General features: G+C 37.8%; 1 protein-coding gene across 3 annotated transcripts in view; it reads right to left on the reverse strand.

Annotated features, from left to right (window-relative positions):
• The window catches only part of RELN (reelin), a 650,203-nt gene extending 634,236 nt beyond the window's left edge, over positions 1-15,967 (reverse strand). For all 3 annotated transcript variants that reach the window (XM_090287313.1, XM_090287314.1, XM_090287312.1), the window contains exon 1: positions 15,742-15,967. In XM_090287313.1, the coding sequence (XP_090143439.1) occupies positions 15,742-15,967 (226 nt within the window). The remainder of the gene's footprint in view (positions 1-15,741) is intronic.
• Between the last annotated feature and the right edge of the window lie 663 nt (positions 15,968-16,630).

A 16,630-nucleotide genomic window follows, 5' to 3' on the forward strand; every position in this document is an offset into this window, starting at 1 on the left:
GTTTTTTGGAGTCAGAGTTTTCCTTCTCTGATGTACCCTGACTGGAAGATCGAACCAGCGACACTTAGCTCGCAGGCCGACGCTCAATCCACTGAGCTAAACCAGCCAGGGCATCTCTAAGCGTTAAGTCTCCTCTGATTTCAAAGGCTCATAAAGTATTCAAATATGATAAACATAGTGTGAAAAAAATTTTATTCTTATCTATAAGACTTGAGCAATTCTCACAAACAACTCCTTGGAATATACACATCAATATCCACAAGTTTGGAACCTCTGACCCACACAACATCAACAGATGCCATTTAATGAAGATTCAGAATTCTTAGCTGCTGTCCCATTTCTTGATTCATCTCTGCCTAAATATATTTCTCTTAAAAGGTGAAATATTTTAGGAAATTGTATGAGTGTCCTTTTTTGTGTGTTTTCTATAAGGTTATTACATATCTCTTTAGTGTGGAGCCAAGCTATTTCAGTCTCTTCTTCCCATTATTTATTCCCATTCAGATGAAAATTTAAATACAAACTAGCTACCCATTCATCAAAATTGCTTCAAATTTATTTATGGTGCAGCACAGAGGAGCTTCTGGGAATAAGAGCTTAAAGTCTATTATAGTTTCTATTAATAATTACAGTCACTGATTTTTATGAGAACTTTTATGGATATACTAACATATAGTTAAAGTAAAGCCAGTCCAACAGACTACTATAAATAGCATTACACAGCCTCACAAAAATCATGAGAATTTTGTAATTTTTGAGGGTGGGAAAATAGAAACATGATTTTCAGATTTTTTTTAAATGTTATCACAGAATCAAAAAAACACAAAATTTAGAAATTCCACTCATAAATATATCTTTATAAATTATTCTCTTAATTACTTTATTTTGGAATTATCCCTTTCACACAACAATTTTAATTATAACTGAGATTTGACAGGGTTCTAGTGTTATTTTTGCTCATTCATTAAATCAAAATGTTTAAAGTGCCTGCAATGTGCCAGGCACTATTTCAGGCACTGACAACAGAGCAACAAATGAAACAGACAATAATCCCTACCTTGGTGGAACATGAAGGCATTATACTGATGGTACACAGAAAGCAAACAAGGTAAAAAAGTAAAATATATAGATGAAAGCAAATAGCTCTGAAAAAAATAAAGCAGTTCATGGAGATATGCAGTAGCTGGAAGAAGGGGGAACCACAGTTTTAAATAGTGTGGTCAGGAAAACCTCACTGAGAAGGAGATATCTGAATATTAAGCTGAATCAGGAAGGGAGGAAGCAAATGGGGAACAGCATGCTAGAAAGCAGAACAGCAAGTACAAAGGCCCTGAGATGAAACTGAGTCCCCTATGTAATTAAAGAACAAAAAAGAGGTCCTCATGGTTTCAGTGGAAGAGTAAGAGAAAAATAGTAACATTTGAGATCAGAAAAGCAACAGAGGAGCCAGGTGTGACAGGGCCTTATAGGCCATCCCAAGGACTATCACATTTTCTCAGAGATGGGGAGCAATGAAAGGGATGGATAGAATTACAATAAAATTTGTCATTCAAATTGGGACATCTTTGATGGTAAAAATGCTAAACTGGGTAGGAAACTGGGGGAACAGAGCCCCCCACCAAAGTGGGGGGTTCCTGTTTCAGGTAACTTGGTGGAATGCACAGTTGCCCTAGGTAAGGAGCAAAGGAGTAACATGATCTTGATTTTAACGGGATCACTCTGGCTGCTGTTCTATGGCTATGATGAAGGTGAGCAAGTGCTAAAGCAGGGCAAGTGATTAGAACCTACCATAATTCAGATGAGAGGTAGTGGTGGCAATGTCAGGTTCTGGGTGTGTTTTTAAATGGAAAGCCAGCAGGACTTATGGATGGATCGGATGTGGGGTGTTAAAGAAAAAAGGTTTGGGGATTGAACAACTCTAAGAACTCAACAATAATGGAGTTGAGGAGATGCAAAGAGCTACTTTGGGGGTGACAGGGTAAGGGGAGACAAGAAGCTCATTTGAGGGTGTATTAAGTTTGAGATGCCAGTAGACACCCAAGTGGAGATGTTGATAGGGGGTAAGATGAAGGAGTCCAGGGAGTCGTTAGCATGTAGATGACACTTAAATCAGCAAAATAGATGGAATACCTAGGGAGATATGGCAGGTGAAAAAGAGAAAAGCACAAGGGCAGAGCCCTGGTCAGAGAGAAGAGGAAGAAACAGCAAAGGAGGCTGAGAATAGAAGTAGGGAGAAACTAGGAGAGAATGAAATCCCAAAGGCCAAATGATAAAAGTGTGTCAAGAAGAAGTGATCAACTATAGCAAGTGGTGCTATGGTCCTGGTAAGCTGAAGACTGAGAGAAGCACTTTAGCATCTTCCTAGCAAATGTAAAGATGGTTTGCCTATAGCGATGCTTAAAGGCATAGCCATGTGTTCACTAATTTACCTTTAATGTTCCCTTGCAGATCACTGAATGTAAGTTCCCTGGGGTTTGAAGTGAAGACAGACATACACATCCTAGAGAATCTGAGCTTCATGTACAAGGATCGGCAGTCTGTATTATACTGGGCAGAGTTCAGAGAATTAGACAATTCACAAAATTACAAAAGCAGGATGTATCACTTTTAGGTTAGATCTATATGTGTAATAAGAAGACAGTTTTGCTCCCTGTCCCTCCTCACAAAAAAATCACTAAAATCTTCACATCTGATGAGGATCCTACAGTATGCCAGGAACTAGAGCTTCTTTCTCCACATGGCCCGTGTTGTAAATAGCACCTTGCAATCCCACATATTGATCATTCCACATCATTTTGTTGTTGCCTGCCCTATACTCACTCCCCCTACTTTGGGGTAACAACACCTCAATTTTCCTTGGGAGATATATCCTTCCCACCCCAATATCCATCTCAGTGGGATGGCAATGAGACCTGTGGTCCCAGGAATTAGAATTCAGTGACACAAGAAAGGAAAAGAGAGAGGATTCACCTCAACTTTGGAGCCAGAAAATGCTGAAAATTAGAGGGAAAAACAGAGAAAAATTTTAAAAAGCCAAAAAAACATGGTTCTTAACACAACTACTCCTTTTGCAGTTGATAACTCCTTCTTCCTTGATATACTATCATCATTTCTAAGTCTAATGTTTGAAATTTCCATCCATTCTGCAAGTTACCCCACTTCCTATTAATAAATTCCTGTCTCCCAACTTACTCAAAGTATACTTCTATGGCTGGAAACCAGAGTAAGCCATGTAGTCTCCAAACTATAGAGTTCTGTGATAGCTAATAAAACTCATAAACCTTCAGGTCTGGTCAGTTTTCCACCGTAAAAAAGGTAAAGATTTAGAGGCTGTTACCACAGTGGCAAAATAAAAGCTTAAGAAATTCTTTTATTTAGTAATATTCCAATAACCACCCTTAATTTCTGATGGTAAACGTTTCTTTCACTGACAAATATTTCTAAGGAGAAATATTAATTTTTATTCACAGTAAACATTTATTGGTCTGTAATGAATTAAAGTAATGGACTTCTACTATGGCTATTTCTACAGGATGGCAACCAAGCATGTGCTTCACTTAAGATTTCTTATTCTTCCATTTTTGCAGGACTTCCATGTTTTTCATTATGTTGTAAAAACAGTTGGCAACAACTGGTATAGGGGGGAGAGGACAAACTTGTTTAGAGCAAAAATCATTCAGATCAATGAGTATTATTTTAACAATCATAAAGAGCTTGATCTCCAGAGCATTTGCATTTTACTTCAATGAATACAGACAGGTATCTCTTGGGTACTCATTAGTGACACCAATTTTGAATCCTCATTTCTTATAGTTTTCTGTATGTTTAACATATTTCACAATTTATTTGGAATTGAAGTGTTTGCTTCACAGTTTCTGTTAAAAGACTGACATAAATTATTTGTGTTTGAGAGTAATATTCTAAAAGGTTTAACACCTGCATCAGGTCAGCTCACCAGGCAAGCAGTCCAATAGCTTCCTACCCCATCCTTGAGGCTCACAGATTTGTCCATTAGAGCTACAACTTGGCACAGCTCACTGGCAAATGATAAAAGGAGAAACATTCTGGTTTGTCCCACCTGAGAAAAGAAAACATCTATAGGTGGACCTCTTCTACAGTGTTTTGTAATATCTTTATAAAGACTACTTGTCTTTTAGATAAAGTCTAATGAGGCTAATTTTTCTCTCCTATTGAAAGTATGGGCCTCCCTTCAGGCCCCCTGAGAACCTCTGTGGGTTCTGAACAGGAAGCTATCACCATGAATTTGTCCTCCACCCTCTGATGTAGCTTCCACCAGGTGTCAGTAGACCTCAGTTCAGATCTGATGGCAAACTTTGCGATAAACTATAATGGTGACAGATCAGTAAATATCTGCATTACTGATGTAAGTATGAGACACGGGCAGACCCTGGTGTCTCAGTACTAGACACTGTCAGCCTGGTGATCCCTCATGTGTTACCCCACCTGGTTGCCACAAAGCCTAGAGCTGACCTCTGCCCCCTGTGAAGTACAGAGGGCAAGGACAGAAAGGCTGCTTAGAAGTTCCTCTTATTTTCTCATTCAAATGAGCTCAATATAAAGTGATTTTTAAAGATATGATCCATGTGCAAAAAATAGCCCTGTAAAGGCAAGTACAAAACAAATGTTATGCCATTGGTGTCATATCACTGTGAGAGCAGACCTCTGACTGGTGTCTGACACCTCAGAAAGCTCTGGGTTACCACCCGAACTTTCATTGGGTACCACATCACTCAATTTCAGAAGTTGTACCTCCAGACTTTAAACACTTAAGCGATATGCTAATATATATATAAAACAAATAGATGAACATCAATGAAAATTGGTTAAAATATTTCTCTAAGTTTATAATTCACTTCTTATATTCAGTCCTACTTAAGTTCTACCGGTGGTGATTCAAAGTACAAAGTTACTATTTATATCAAAATTTTAATAAGTTACATTCATCAAATGTTAAATTAAATTTGAATAAAACTTGCAAAGCACTTTGTTATATTTTTACTTGTCATCATACTTTGAGGGCATCTTAACCCTTTCTAGTCAACAGTATACTAAATGATATCTTTGCTTTGTGCTTTGTCTAGAAGATAATGTCTAGTTAAGTAATATTTAGGACTACAAAATTCTGGTCTTATTAGGCATGTATATCAACTTTCTGGTTTGATTTTTCAATCTCTATTTTAAATAACAAAATTATATTTTACTTTTCCTTGTTCTCTCTTTCTTAAAATTTCTCTTACTGAAAGACAAGTGCCATATGATTTCACTTATATTGGAATCAAATGAACAAAATAAACTAACAAACAAAGTGGAGAAAGACTCACGGATGCAGAGAACCGGCACCTGTCAGAGGGGAGGCAGTTGAGGGCTGGGCGATAATGGTGAAGGGATTAAGCAAAAAACTTGAAAAACTCATAGACACAGACAGCAGTATGGCGATTATAAGGAGGAAAAGGGGGGAGGTAGAAGAAGGTAAATGAGGGATAAATGGTGATGGAAGGAGATTTGACTTGGGGTGGTGAGCACACAATACAATATAAAGATGATGTATTATAGTTGTACATCTGAAACCTATATTTTTTTATTATCCAATACCACCCCAAATAAATTCAATTTTAAAAAATTTAAAAATAGTAAAAAATAAAATGTCTCTTACTACTTCTTATTATTATCCCTTTCCTGAAATAATTGTCATTTCTAAAAATAAATGCATACTAGTTAAAAGTATGTATTCTGGCCCTGGCCAGTGTGACTCAGTTGGTTGCAGCATCACCCCATAGATCAAAAGATTGCAGGTCTGATCCCCAGTCAGGGCACACACAAGAAGACCACATCGATGTTTCTTTCTCTCTCTCTCTCTCTCTCTCTCTCTCTCTCTCTTCCTCTCCCTCTCTCTCTCTCTCAAAGAAATGAAAAAATGTTCTCAGGTGGGAATTTTAAAAAATATATGCATAGATTTTGTAGCAACATGAACTGTATAATAGCTTTGTGATCTTGGGCAAAACATGCACATCTCTGTGAGTCACTTTCTACATTTGTAACAGGAAGGTCATAGTACCTACCTCATGAGGTTGTTCTGAGAATTATAGCTATTAATACATGTAAAGCATTTAGATCAGTGCCTAGCACATACTAAATGCTATTTAGTATTTGCTATTATTAATGTTGTTGCTACTAATTTATTTCTAAGCCCCTGAATTGCCTTTTAAAAAACTGTTGAATAGTATCACTGTTTGAAATGGGAATGTGAACCCACTTTTTCTAAAAGGGCCTAACACCAACTAATTTCCTTATATTCCTTCATCACAAACACTATACATATTACAACTTTCTGCAGGATGAGAATGCAGGAAGTGTTTTTGGAGAAAAGGAAGAAAAGAATTGAAATATGGTCATAGGATAGTTCAACATTCATAACAAATGTGGCCTAAAGAAAAAGATGATGTGTTCTTGAAGGTAAGACTGAGATGTTTGTTTGCTCTGTTGATAGGTAGCAAGCAAGAGAAATGGCAATGTTGAATTTGGTCCTAGAGGCTGAGCCACACATGACAAATAAGGTTCAGGTTGGGGCAGAGCTCACATTTACAGCTATCTCACATATCTAAGTATTTTAAGTGTCAACAGGATTTACATATGGTGACACTGCATTTTAGAGAGATAGGGCTGTCAGGAAACAAAGTTCAGGGAAGGAAACTAACTAGCATAAATTGTCAGTTATAACAAACTCCAGAAATTGGAGGTCAGGCACAGGTTACATTCTCAAAGCATTACTTATAAAGTTAACATAAAATGCACTATTTTGCCACCCGCAGGAGTTGCACAACTTGAGAGAGATTTTGAAAATATATTATCAGAAGTGCCGCAAAAAACATCCTACTTCTATCATGGTGACGAAAGGCAATTCAATGGGAGGATCGGAGCAATTCAGAACTTGATACAAGAAGGGTGACTGACCTAAAACAAGTAAACTGGGCCATTTGTGTGCCTTCAAGAAATCATTAGAATCACATTCATCTGTAAACACAGTAATGGGAACCTGACTCATTTTTCTATGATACAAGAAGTCCAGGAGAGGTATTTCAGAGCTGGTACAGCTGGTCAAAGGTATAAGTAAAGGCCCAGGCTCCTTCTAAAGTCATAGCCCACAATCTTTAGCATGTAAACATTATCCTCAAGGTCACAAGATGGTTGTACCATATCCTGGCTAGAAGAAATGGGAAAGGGGAGAGTAAAAGCAAATATCAGCTGAGTCTTTTTAAAAATCATCTTTATCAATTTTATCGATAATCTTTCTAAAAACTCCACCCGGTATATTTCCACTTTTCACTAAAGTACATGACAAGGGAGCCTTGGAGATGAATATTTTTAAGTGGACTCCTAGTGTTCTTAACAAAATCAGTCAGAAAGGGACCTTCGGTAATAATTGGATAGACAACAAGCAATCAATGCCACATAAGGCATTATGGAGTCTAGAAACAGGACGATCTTCCTCTGTCTAGGAAAGAAGGTGCCAACCAGCCCAGCTGACATGAGTTGGACAGAGAAGCTTTCCTAGATGCTGGAATCTGCCATTGAGATCATCCATGCTCCCAAACAACTTAATAGTCACCCCCCTCCCCATAAGCTTTGCTGCAATGGACAGACAGAATGCACTGGCCAGCCAATGCCTTCATCCAAACAAGTATAATTTTCATTATAAATGAAGTAGCTTCCACTTCAGTCCCTGAGGACCTGGAAAACTCTGGATCCACTATCAAAATAATCTCTCTTAGCTCTACTTTGGCTGAATAGTTCTGTACATTAAAATTATTTTACATGGGGTTGTAGACATATACAGTAAATTATAGTATATGATGAAATATATTAAACTGAAATTGTCATTTACTACACTAACACCTAAATATACAAAATGGCTGTTATCATGACCATCAACTAAGAAAGAATACTCAATTTAGAACAGGAAAGTTTGACTTAGGAATTGGCTACATTAATAAAAGTTTTGGTGGGACTAAAACTATAACTAACTCTTTCAGGTCTAGGCAGATCATATATTTATTTTGATTGCAAGCACTTTCTAATCATAAGTATTTCATGGTGAGTTGCTTTTTTAAAAAATTTTTTGACCCTCCTCAATATATTACCCAATTTGGAATTTCTCTTTAAAAATGTCCTTTATTAACAAGGCACAGAATGAACAGGCATGGTTGAATAGCTTCTATCAGCATACATTGCTTCAAATATCCTTATCGACTGTGGTGTGATTGTATCAGAAGATAAGAACTATCTAATAAGCATCTACTTATTAGATAAATGCCAGGTGCTTTATATGTATTACCTTATTTAAGAATAACTGTAGCCCTGAAATAAAGCTATTATTATTCTAGATTAGAAATGAGAAGACTGAGCACATAGGAGAAAACAGGTAACCTGCTAAGGGTATAGAGCTAAAAGTGGCAGAGCACAGATATACATACATATAGTCTCTCTGCTGCCAAAGTCTGAACTCCTTCCACTACATCACTGTGCTTCCCTGTATTTCTCTTTTTAGTGTAATAAGCCTAAGCTTTCAGCCAAGGAATATTTGAATTTTTGAGCTGGAATAGACATTGGAGTTCATATGATACAAAACAGTAAAACCAGTATTGTTCAAGAAAGACTATGGGACATACCCTCGAGCCACACATTTCTCTACTTGACTCCCAGTCCAGTGTTTGCCCTATAGCAAGGTCTTCGAGCCCCTTTTTCACCTCTGTTGAGTGCCAACTACCTAAAAAGGTGGCAATCACTATTTTACAGCTATGCAACTGCAATTATGAGCAATGAGACCAGCATGAAATTGAGATGACTTGAGGTGACTGAGGTGATAACAGAGAGAGTCTGTCATCAACTTACTAGAAGAGTCTCTATACACTTATGCATTCAAGGCATCTCAAATTGATTTACCCTTAGATTCAAGCTAATTCATTGTATAGTTTTCTAATTTCTACAACTCTCCCACATGGTCTAAGTATCTGTTACTGTGCACAAACATCAGATTCTGCATTTTGACCACAAAACTGACAGTGGGGAAAGTAGCTAACTCAGCGTTAAACAGCTAAATGCTTGAAAATTCTTCTGGCAGATTGTACAGTGTAGGAGGAAGGGCCTACCTTTCTATTAGTAATAACTAACCCATAATTTTCAAAAAAGGCAAATGCATGTCACAGAAAGATAGCATTAAATTTTTAAGAGCAATACAAAAGCGTACTCACCCATATCTATTGTTGCAAATATCCGATAAGTATAATAATTGATAATAAATGTACTGATATTTTGCAGAAGAGAGAAAATGAGTAGAAATGGTGGTAGAAAATCTGAAGGGAAGAAAGAAAAAAGAAAGAACAGAAAGCAAGGAAATTGAGTTTTAAAGAAGAAAAGAGGAGATGGAAAGTAAGGACCTGTGACACAGTGGAAGGGAACAAAAGAGGAAAGACAATGAAAAAATTTAGGAGGAGGAAGAGAAGGACCAAGGGAGAAGAAAGCAGGTGAAAATACAGATGGAAGGAGAGGCAGGGAGAAATGATCCTGAGGTGAGTGTAGCAGTTACTGGTGAACTATTATCACTCCTTCTCTAAGTCACTTGGTACATGGGCACAAATGTACATCAATAACCAGTCCTATTTGTGACACTCATGAGCTCTCCTATAGTTTCAAAGAATCCTCTAATCAATAAATTTTAATTTATTTTGTTTTAAAAATAAAGTTTTATTTTCCTAAGGAAAGTTAATTCAGCATTAAAAGATAACCTGGGTTTTCAATGTTTACTTTGGAACCTCGGAGTTTCTCTAACTATCTTTGTGGTATTCAAAACAATCTAATTACCTTAAGCTTTGATTTTTGAGTAATTAAGGGTACTTTAAACCACAAATAAAAATGTATACTGATCCTTCCGCACACCCTGAAATCCAGTTGCTACAGTTGGTTCCTACAGGGGATCTAATAAAGAAGGGGGAAATGTATAGCTTTAGAGAACCACATATTTTAGAAATAATTGGTTAACCCATAAGCACAGTATTCAACCTTTCAGAAGCTCTGCCTTCAATGAGATGGGCATGGCAGGTGACCATGGCAAAAATTACTCCTTGAGCTACATAATTGACACCAAAGTGAAATTTCCTGAGCAAAGAATAATTTTTTAAAAACCACCATTCCTGTGTTTGAATAGTCATTATGAGATCTTCATATTTGAAAATTCAATTCCAATTTCTGAAAATGTGTTTTTAATACTTCTTTTCCTAAGGTTAATGAGATTAAAATTATACTCTTTCTTTTCTAAATGACTGTTAAGTAAGGGGGTGAACTAATCACTCAAGTGTTTCTTGAAACCAAAATTTTTAGGTAAATAAACTTCCCATTTAATATGTATATTATGTCATCACTGAAACACAGCCTAAACCACCTCTCTCTGTTTGTAGTGAACCTATCCATTTCAAACAGGTACATTATGCCTTTCTTCTTTTCCTGAAAAGAGTGTAGAGCCAAACATGTTTTCTATATCTGTATGACATTAAGAATTTTAAATTAAGAAAAAAACTTTATATTTTTGTGTGAGAATATATAAAAGTTATTTTAAATGTCGATTTTCAAAAGAAGTACTGCTCACTCAATTTGTGTTTTTCAAATGTAAATAAATTGAAACAAAGGAATCAGTGCATCAGCAACTATATGTAAAGATTGAAGACAATAAGTAAGTGTCAAAGTAGTATTTGAAATAATTAGAAGAACAATTATAGCTTAATATGCAACATATCCTATATAATTGATAATGTAAGGTTGCCAGATCATTCCATAAACTTGACCAGTTCTGGAGAGGAAAAATAAATAAATCAAAGATAGGTGTTAGATATTTCCCTTTGAATGAAAATAATTGATGAAAAAATGGAAGTTAATAGTACTGACTTTAAAATTTTATTTAAAATATCTATCATCTACTTTTTAAAGATAAAAAGAAAAATCTAAAATAGTTCTGTAAAAATATATACTTACAGGGTTAAATGACACAACTTTCTTATTTTAGTATTTAACAATTTAATGAAAATAAAATTAGTTTAAAATAAAGATTCATAAAAATTGGAGAGAAATATTCTAATAAATAATTCCTTATAGTGTGGTGAATGAAATAAGAATATCTGCATAAATGAGTTGTTTTCAATAATTCTAAAGACTTAATTTTCTTTTTCTTTTAGTTAACGGCTGGAACTGAAACTCAGTGGGTATAAATTAAAGCAACATTTATATGATTTAAGAAACAATCTAAACCAAGTCAGTAAAATGCGTTTGAAACAAACTATAGAAAATGAGATGAAATACATGACAAGTATAGCAAAATGCTTTAAAATGTCCAATTTAAAATAGTCATACACAAGAAGGACACAGCTGCAGTTCACTTATGAATTGAACTTGGCAAATGATTCTGAAAGTCTAAATATACTGATTCTGGAATCTTAACATATGAAGGATAAATAACCATACACCTGATAAACAATTACCTTAGCAATAGCAGATTACTTTAATTCAAATATTAAAATCAGTCCTTTGAACAGAATGTAATCTGACGTGTATTACCAAAAATTATGTCTGACATATATATCATTCCTGTATCTGAAAGGTTATTATATATTGTACTGCTTTTGAGGGGTGATTTTTAAATAACAACCAATTGGTTCCAGAACACATGTATGTATAATAGTAATACTGGCAATTGTACTTTATCCTAATATATCTTTTTTTTTTTTTTTTTTTAGGTAAATGTTCAGTTTTAGCTATAGGAATTAATTTTCTCACCCATTCCACAATATGATTAAATAAATAATGGATGGGAATGTAGCATGAAAGAACTATCAGCAGTGGGATTTACAAAATACAAAAGAAAAAATCCCCTTTTAAAAGCATCACGCCTTAATACCAACTCATTTCTACTTAAGGTAGAATTTTTTCCTCTCAATCAATATTTTAGAGGAAATTTTTCATTGCAACAGAACATTTTCCCCACCTTATGCTACCATAACAAAGAGTCTAGTCACCTGAAATTTACACAATGTTATTAGCCAACATTACTGCAATTAAAAAATTGAGTTTAAAAAAATTCAGATAAATTGTCTCACCAAAGCTCAACCACTTTGGGTAGGCTCATATACCTATGCTTCACTTTCATAGATTTTGTTTCTAACATCCGGCCTCTACTTCTGATCGTCACTGAGTAAAACCAATCTTGTGAGTAGATGGATCCTTACTAACATGATTTCAGTGGTACCTAGTATTTCCATCCCAAAATGAAGCCAAAATTCTTTTAAATAAAAAGGAAAAAATCTCTCTCCACAGTTGTAACTGAGACTGTGGGAGAATTGAATATTGACAAATATTGGCATATTCACTATAAATTGAATGGAGAAGGGGATTGCAACCCCCCTCAGATAGATACCTGAGGTGGGAGGTGGTGAGAAAGAGGGATTATCATGGGAAAGGAAAGGTGCAGACATCAACTCAACATTTGCTTGTTTCTCAATACAGCCCTGAATGCCTAGGAGAAGAAGCAGTGAATTACCAGGCATCACTGGGAAAGAGAAATGGCTACCTGACTGGACCATCTATATTTCCATTTATTATTCCATCATTTGCAACTTTCTACAAAAAAAAGAAAAAATGCAGGTTTGGGCTTGGAAACCATGATGTGGCAAATAACAATATTTTGAAGTTTGTGGGGGAAAAAATTCTGACCCTGAGACCTTTCTTTTTAATTCAACAGGATGTATATGAGACTTCTTTTTGCAGAGCTCTTGCATTGTGATGGTGTGGTGGATTAATGTAAAGACAGCATAGTTTGTTGCGACTTACAATGCTACCTCAAGAGAGTCATAGACAACAGAGTTTAAAAGATGTAAGATGACAACAGGGGTACCTAACGACACCCTGTAATTAAGAGATGAGAACTAGCACAAGTAACCGTGCACTGTTTGCAGAGTTGCCAAAACTGCAAATAGGTGGATCTACTACTTAAATTTGGAAATATGTAACAATTCTGTTACGCACAAAAGCTTCAAATTCTTTAGTATTATATTTTTGGTTTTTGTTTATTTCAATGTTTTTCAATATAAATCTCTAATAAAAACAACACATACACAGAGCCATAATTTTGAACCACTCTTATACAAGACTGACATTTGCCTCTCCTTTTCACATTCCTAGCTGTCACACAGCACAAATCTCAGAGGGCAGCTGGCACAGTCTCACTTACAGTAATGTTCTATGTTAGTTGCTGTTGTATTATACATACCACCTCTATCTCAATGCATTATTTTGGTTAAAAAAGAGACAATCATCAGCTGCACCCAAACTTCATTCCTCCAAATACTGAGTTCAATGTAAATCATAGACAAGATGGATTTTTTTTTCTGACATATAGCTACGTTTTAAAAATTCAGAAGGTTAGAAATAAAATTCCAAGCTTATATTTTACAGATTTCTTAGCTTTAAAATTCTGGGGCCAAATGACTTCCTATTTTGTTCTTTTGGATAAAAAGAGTCGACAACAAAAAATATATTAGGTTACATTTTCAGCAGTTATCAGTGGTCCAATTCTTTAAAGATACTATATAATTAATTTTTAAATATCTAAGAGAAAAAGAGACACATCAAAGCATCATTTCATTTTTAAAAATTTCTTCTACCTGTAGAACATTTTATAAGGAAAAACTCTTACTGAAGGTCTGTACCTACAGCAAGTTTCAAAATCTAAATATTGTAAAATAGAAACTGTAAATATAACATTAACTATTCTCAAACCTTATAACAATTTTATTTTCTTAAACTTACATAATAAAATATCGCCACCTTTTCTGGTAGCAGAAAAGAAGTATAAATCGAGACTTCCCCCCCCAATATCCAACTTGAAGTACTCTGTATCTGTATCTTTCATTCCTTTTCAGATTTAGGGATGTGATTATGGTCAGTCTTAGGGTGACTTACATGTGTTGTGAAATTTATTGCAAAAGCAAATACTGTATCATATTTTGATATTTTTAAGTGTTCTATGCTGGCAGCTTACAAGAAATGTGAAAAACAGGGAAAACAAAATAAAGCTTTGTATTATCACATGGCCTTCCATCACAACCTGACAATCATACCTTTTAGCCCAGCCTTGGCTCACTTACCTACCACTCTCACTTGGAGCTACTAACAGGCAAGCACCATTGCTAAGGGTTACACCCACTAGCTCAATCAGTATTTGGGTTAGGTCTGGGTTACCGTATTGGCTGGTCTTTCCACTTAAAGATTCCCATGACCCCAGAAAAACACCAGATTGTTCTTGGGAAGAGAATGTGGTAAGCCCTTTTATTAAAGAGGGACTAGTTACAGAAAATTAATTTTCCATTTCTAAAATTCCACCAAATTAAGCTGCTTTACAGACAAGGCGGCCACCATGCCACTAGAAAGTTGTAAAAGCACTAATTTAAATGTCTAGAAAGGACTTACTTAGGCTAAACATTTTAACATAGTTATAAAGGTTTTTTTAATGAAAACTTAAGGATTCTTATCATTTTTATATGTGTGGTTATCTGAAATGCCAGCTGCTCCATGGATTATCTCCTGCTATGTAACTAACTGTTAGCCTACAAGAGATCGAAACTATAATATGAGATTATGAGACAATAGTTTCTATTTAGTTAGGTATAGTATTTTTGCCTTGAAATTCTTATTAAATAGTGCGTATCATGGCTTAAAAGCTCCATGGAAGTGAAATATTCAGAAGTTCCAGCAGAAACACAGAAGACAGACAATACCCTTCTATTTTCCCACAAACCAGACTTACTAGTTTAAAATATTAAAAATACATGCACCTCATAAACCTGTATTTCTTGGAGCTAAATCTTACTTATTCAATAATATTTAATTTTGATGAAGGACTCCAATGATCCTCTTTTTTTAAAGGTACCTTTAAATTATAAGGGCCTTCCAACCCCTACCTGGGAATTAAAGCTGTGCAAATAAAAGACAGTCATTAATAAACATCACACAGATTATTCTAAACCTAAACAGCACGTTAAAAGTAACAGAGGAATAGGGAGAAGCATCAATTACTGACATTTAAACACTTTTAAAAGAATAGAGACTCGGGAGCAGCCGCTACTATTCAGGAGTGCTGTTGGACACTGAATAAAATAAGAGGGACCCCTGGCTGGAGAGCAGCGGGAACTTTGCAGCGGGCTGGCGACCGCGCCGGGCGGCTGAGGCCCGGGGCGCGTCAATCTGTCGCCAGCCCATCCAAAAAGCCTGGTGCCAGCCCCAACGTCACCTGGGGGCCCTTCAGGGGGTAACCGGGAGCAAGACAAAGGTCTGGACTCCAAGTGCTGGGGTTAAGGAAACAAGATGCGCGGGTTGATTCAAAGTGTCAGCTGCAAGGAGGAGGGGGAAAGATCCGACCCCCAAGAATTCTCAGGCACATCTTACAAGTACCAGCTCATTACGTTGAGATAGATGCGTGGACGGAGTGAGGTTTGTGTAAAGGGTAGTTAATAAATTCCAACTCGCGACTCGATTCTCACTAACTTTGTTCTGTCTCTCCAAATGGCGCAATGTTGAGGGATGGGATGGTTCTTGTTTAAATGGCCCCTTGGAAAAAGGAAAAGAAGAAAACGCTGCGCCCCCGGGAGTACCCGGCGAGCGCGGAGAGGACGCGATACCTACCATGATATTCTTGTCCCGGTACGTAGTAGGTGGGGTTGCCCGAAATGTGCAGGGAAATGAGCACCTCGCCTTGCTCCCCATCCCCTTCCAGCTCCCCGTGGTGGGTGCACAAGAAAAAGAAGGGCGAGAAGCGGGGGTAATAACCCACCGCCGCGCGCACCCTCAGCGTCGACCCCAGCAACAGCGCCAGGAGGAAAGTCCGCGCGGCCCAGCAACTGCGCTCCATGCCGCCGCGCTCTCCGAGCGCCGCTCGCTCATTCAGTTTTGGAGACGCCGGGACGGAGAAGCCACTCGGGTGCAAGGCGAGAGGCGGCGGACGGGCGCAGGGCGGCCTCGGGAGCCGAGCCCTGCAGGGAACTTCGGCGGGTGACCGCGGCTTGCAAAGTTTCTTTGGGTCGCGCGAGAGAGGGACCGCGGCTGCGGGAGCTGACAGCGCGTTGCCCAAGCCGCTGCGAGTCGCAGCCGCCGCTGCCAGTGCGCGACGCCCCTCCGCCAGTCCTGGGAAAGCGCCCGCCCCCCTTCCACACCTTCTTAAAGCCCCTGGCGCCGAGTTCCCCCTCTGCACCCCCACTCTCCACGCCGCCGCCACACGTGTCCCGGCCTCTCCTCCGCCCCTGAGCACCGCCTCTCCCCTCCGCGCTCTAGCCCGCCCCTGCCCTCTCGAATTCTCTCACCCGCACCTCGCTCGGTGCGGAGCACAGCCTCCCGGAGCCGCGGCGCCTAAGCTCGGGTCGCGGCCATAAGGGCCGCTGAGGGGCGCGAACTGGCGGGGTCGGAGGGCACTGTCAGGGGTCACAGGGTCCGGGAGTCCACAGTGAGGGACGTAAACCCCTCGGAGAGAGGCCCTCCTGCCTGTGTGGAGGAGCAAAAGGAGGGAACCATTTCCTTT

Source organism: Furipterus horrens, unplaced genomic scaffold (assembly GCF_987537825.1).
Source record: "Furipterus horrens unplaced genomic scaffold, mFurHor1.1.pri manual_scaffold_9, whole genome shotgun sequence".
Lineage (NCBI taxonomy): Eukaryota > Metazoa > Chordata > Mammalia > Chiroptera > Furipteridae > Furipterus > Furipterus horrens.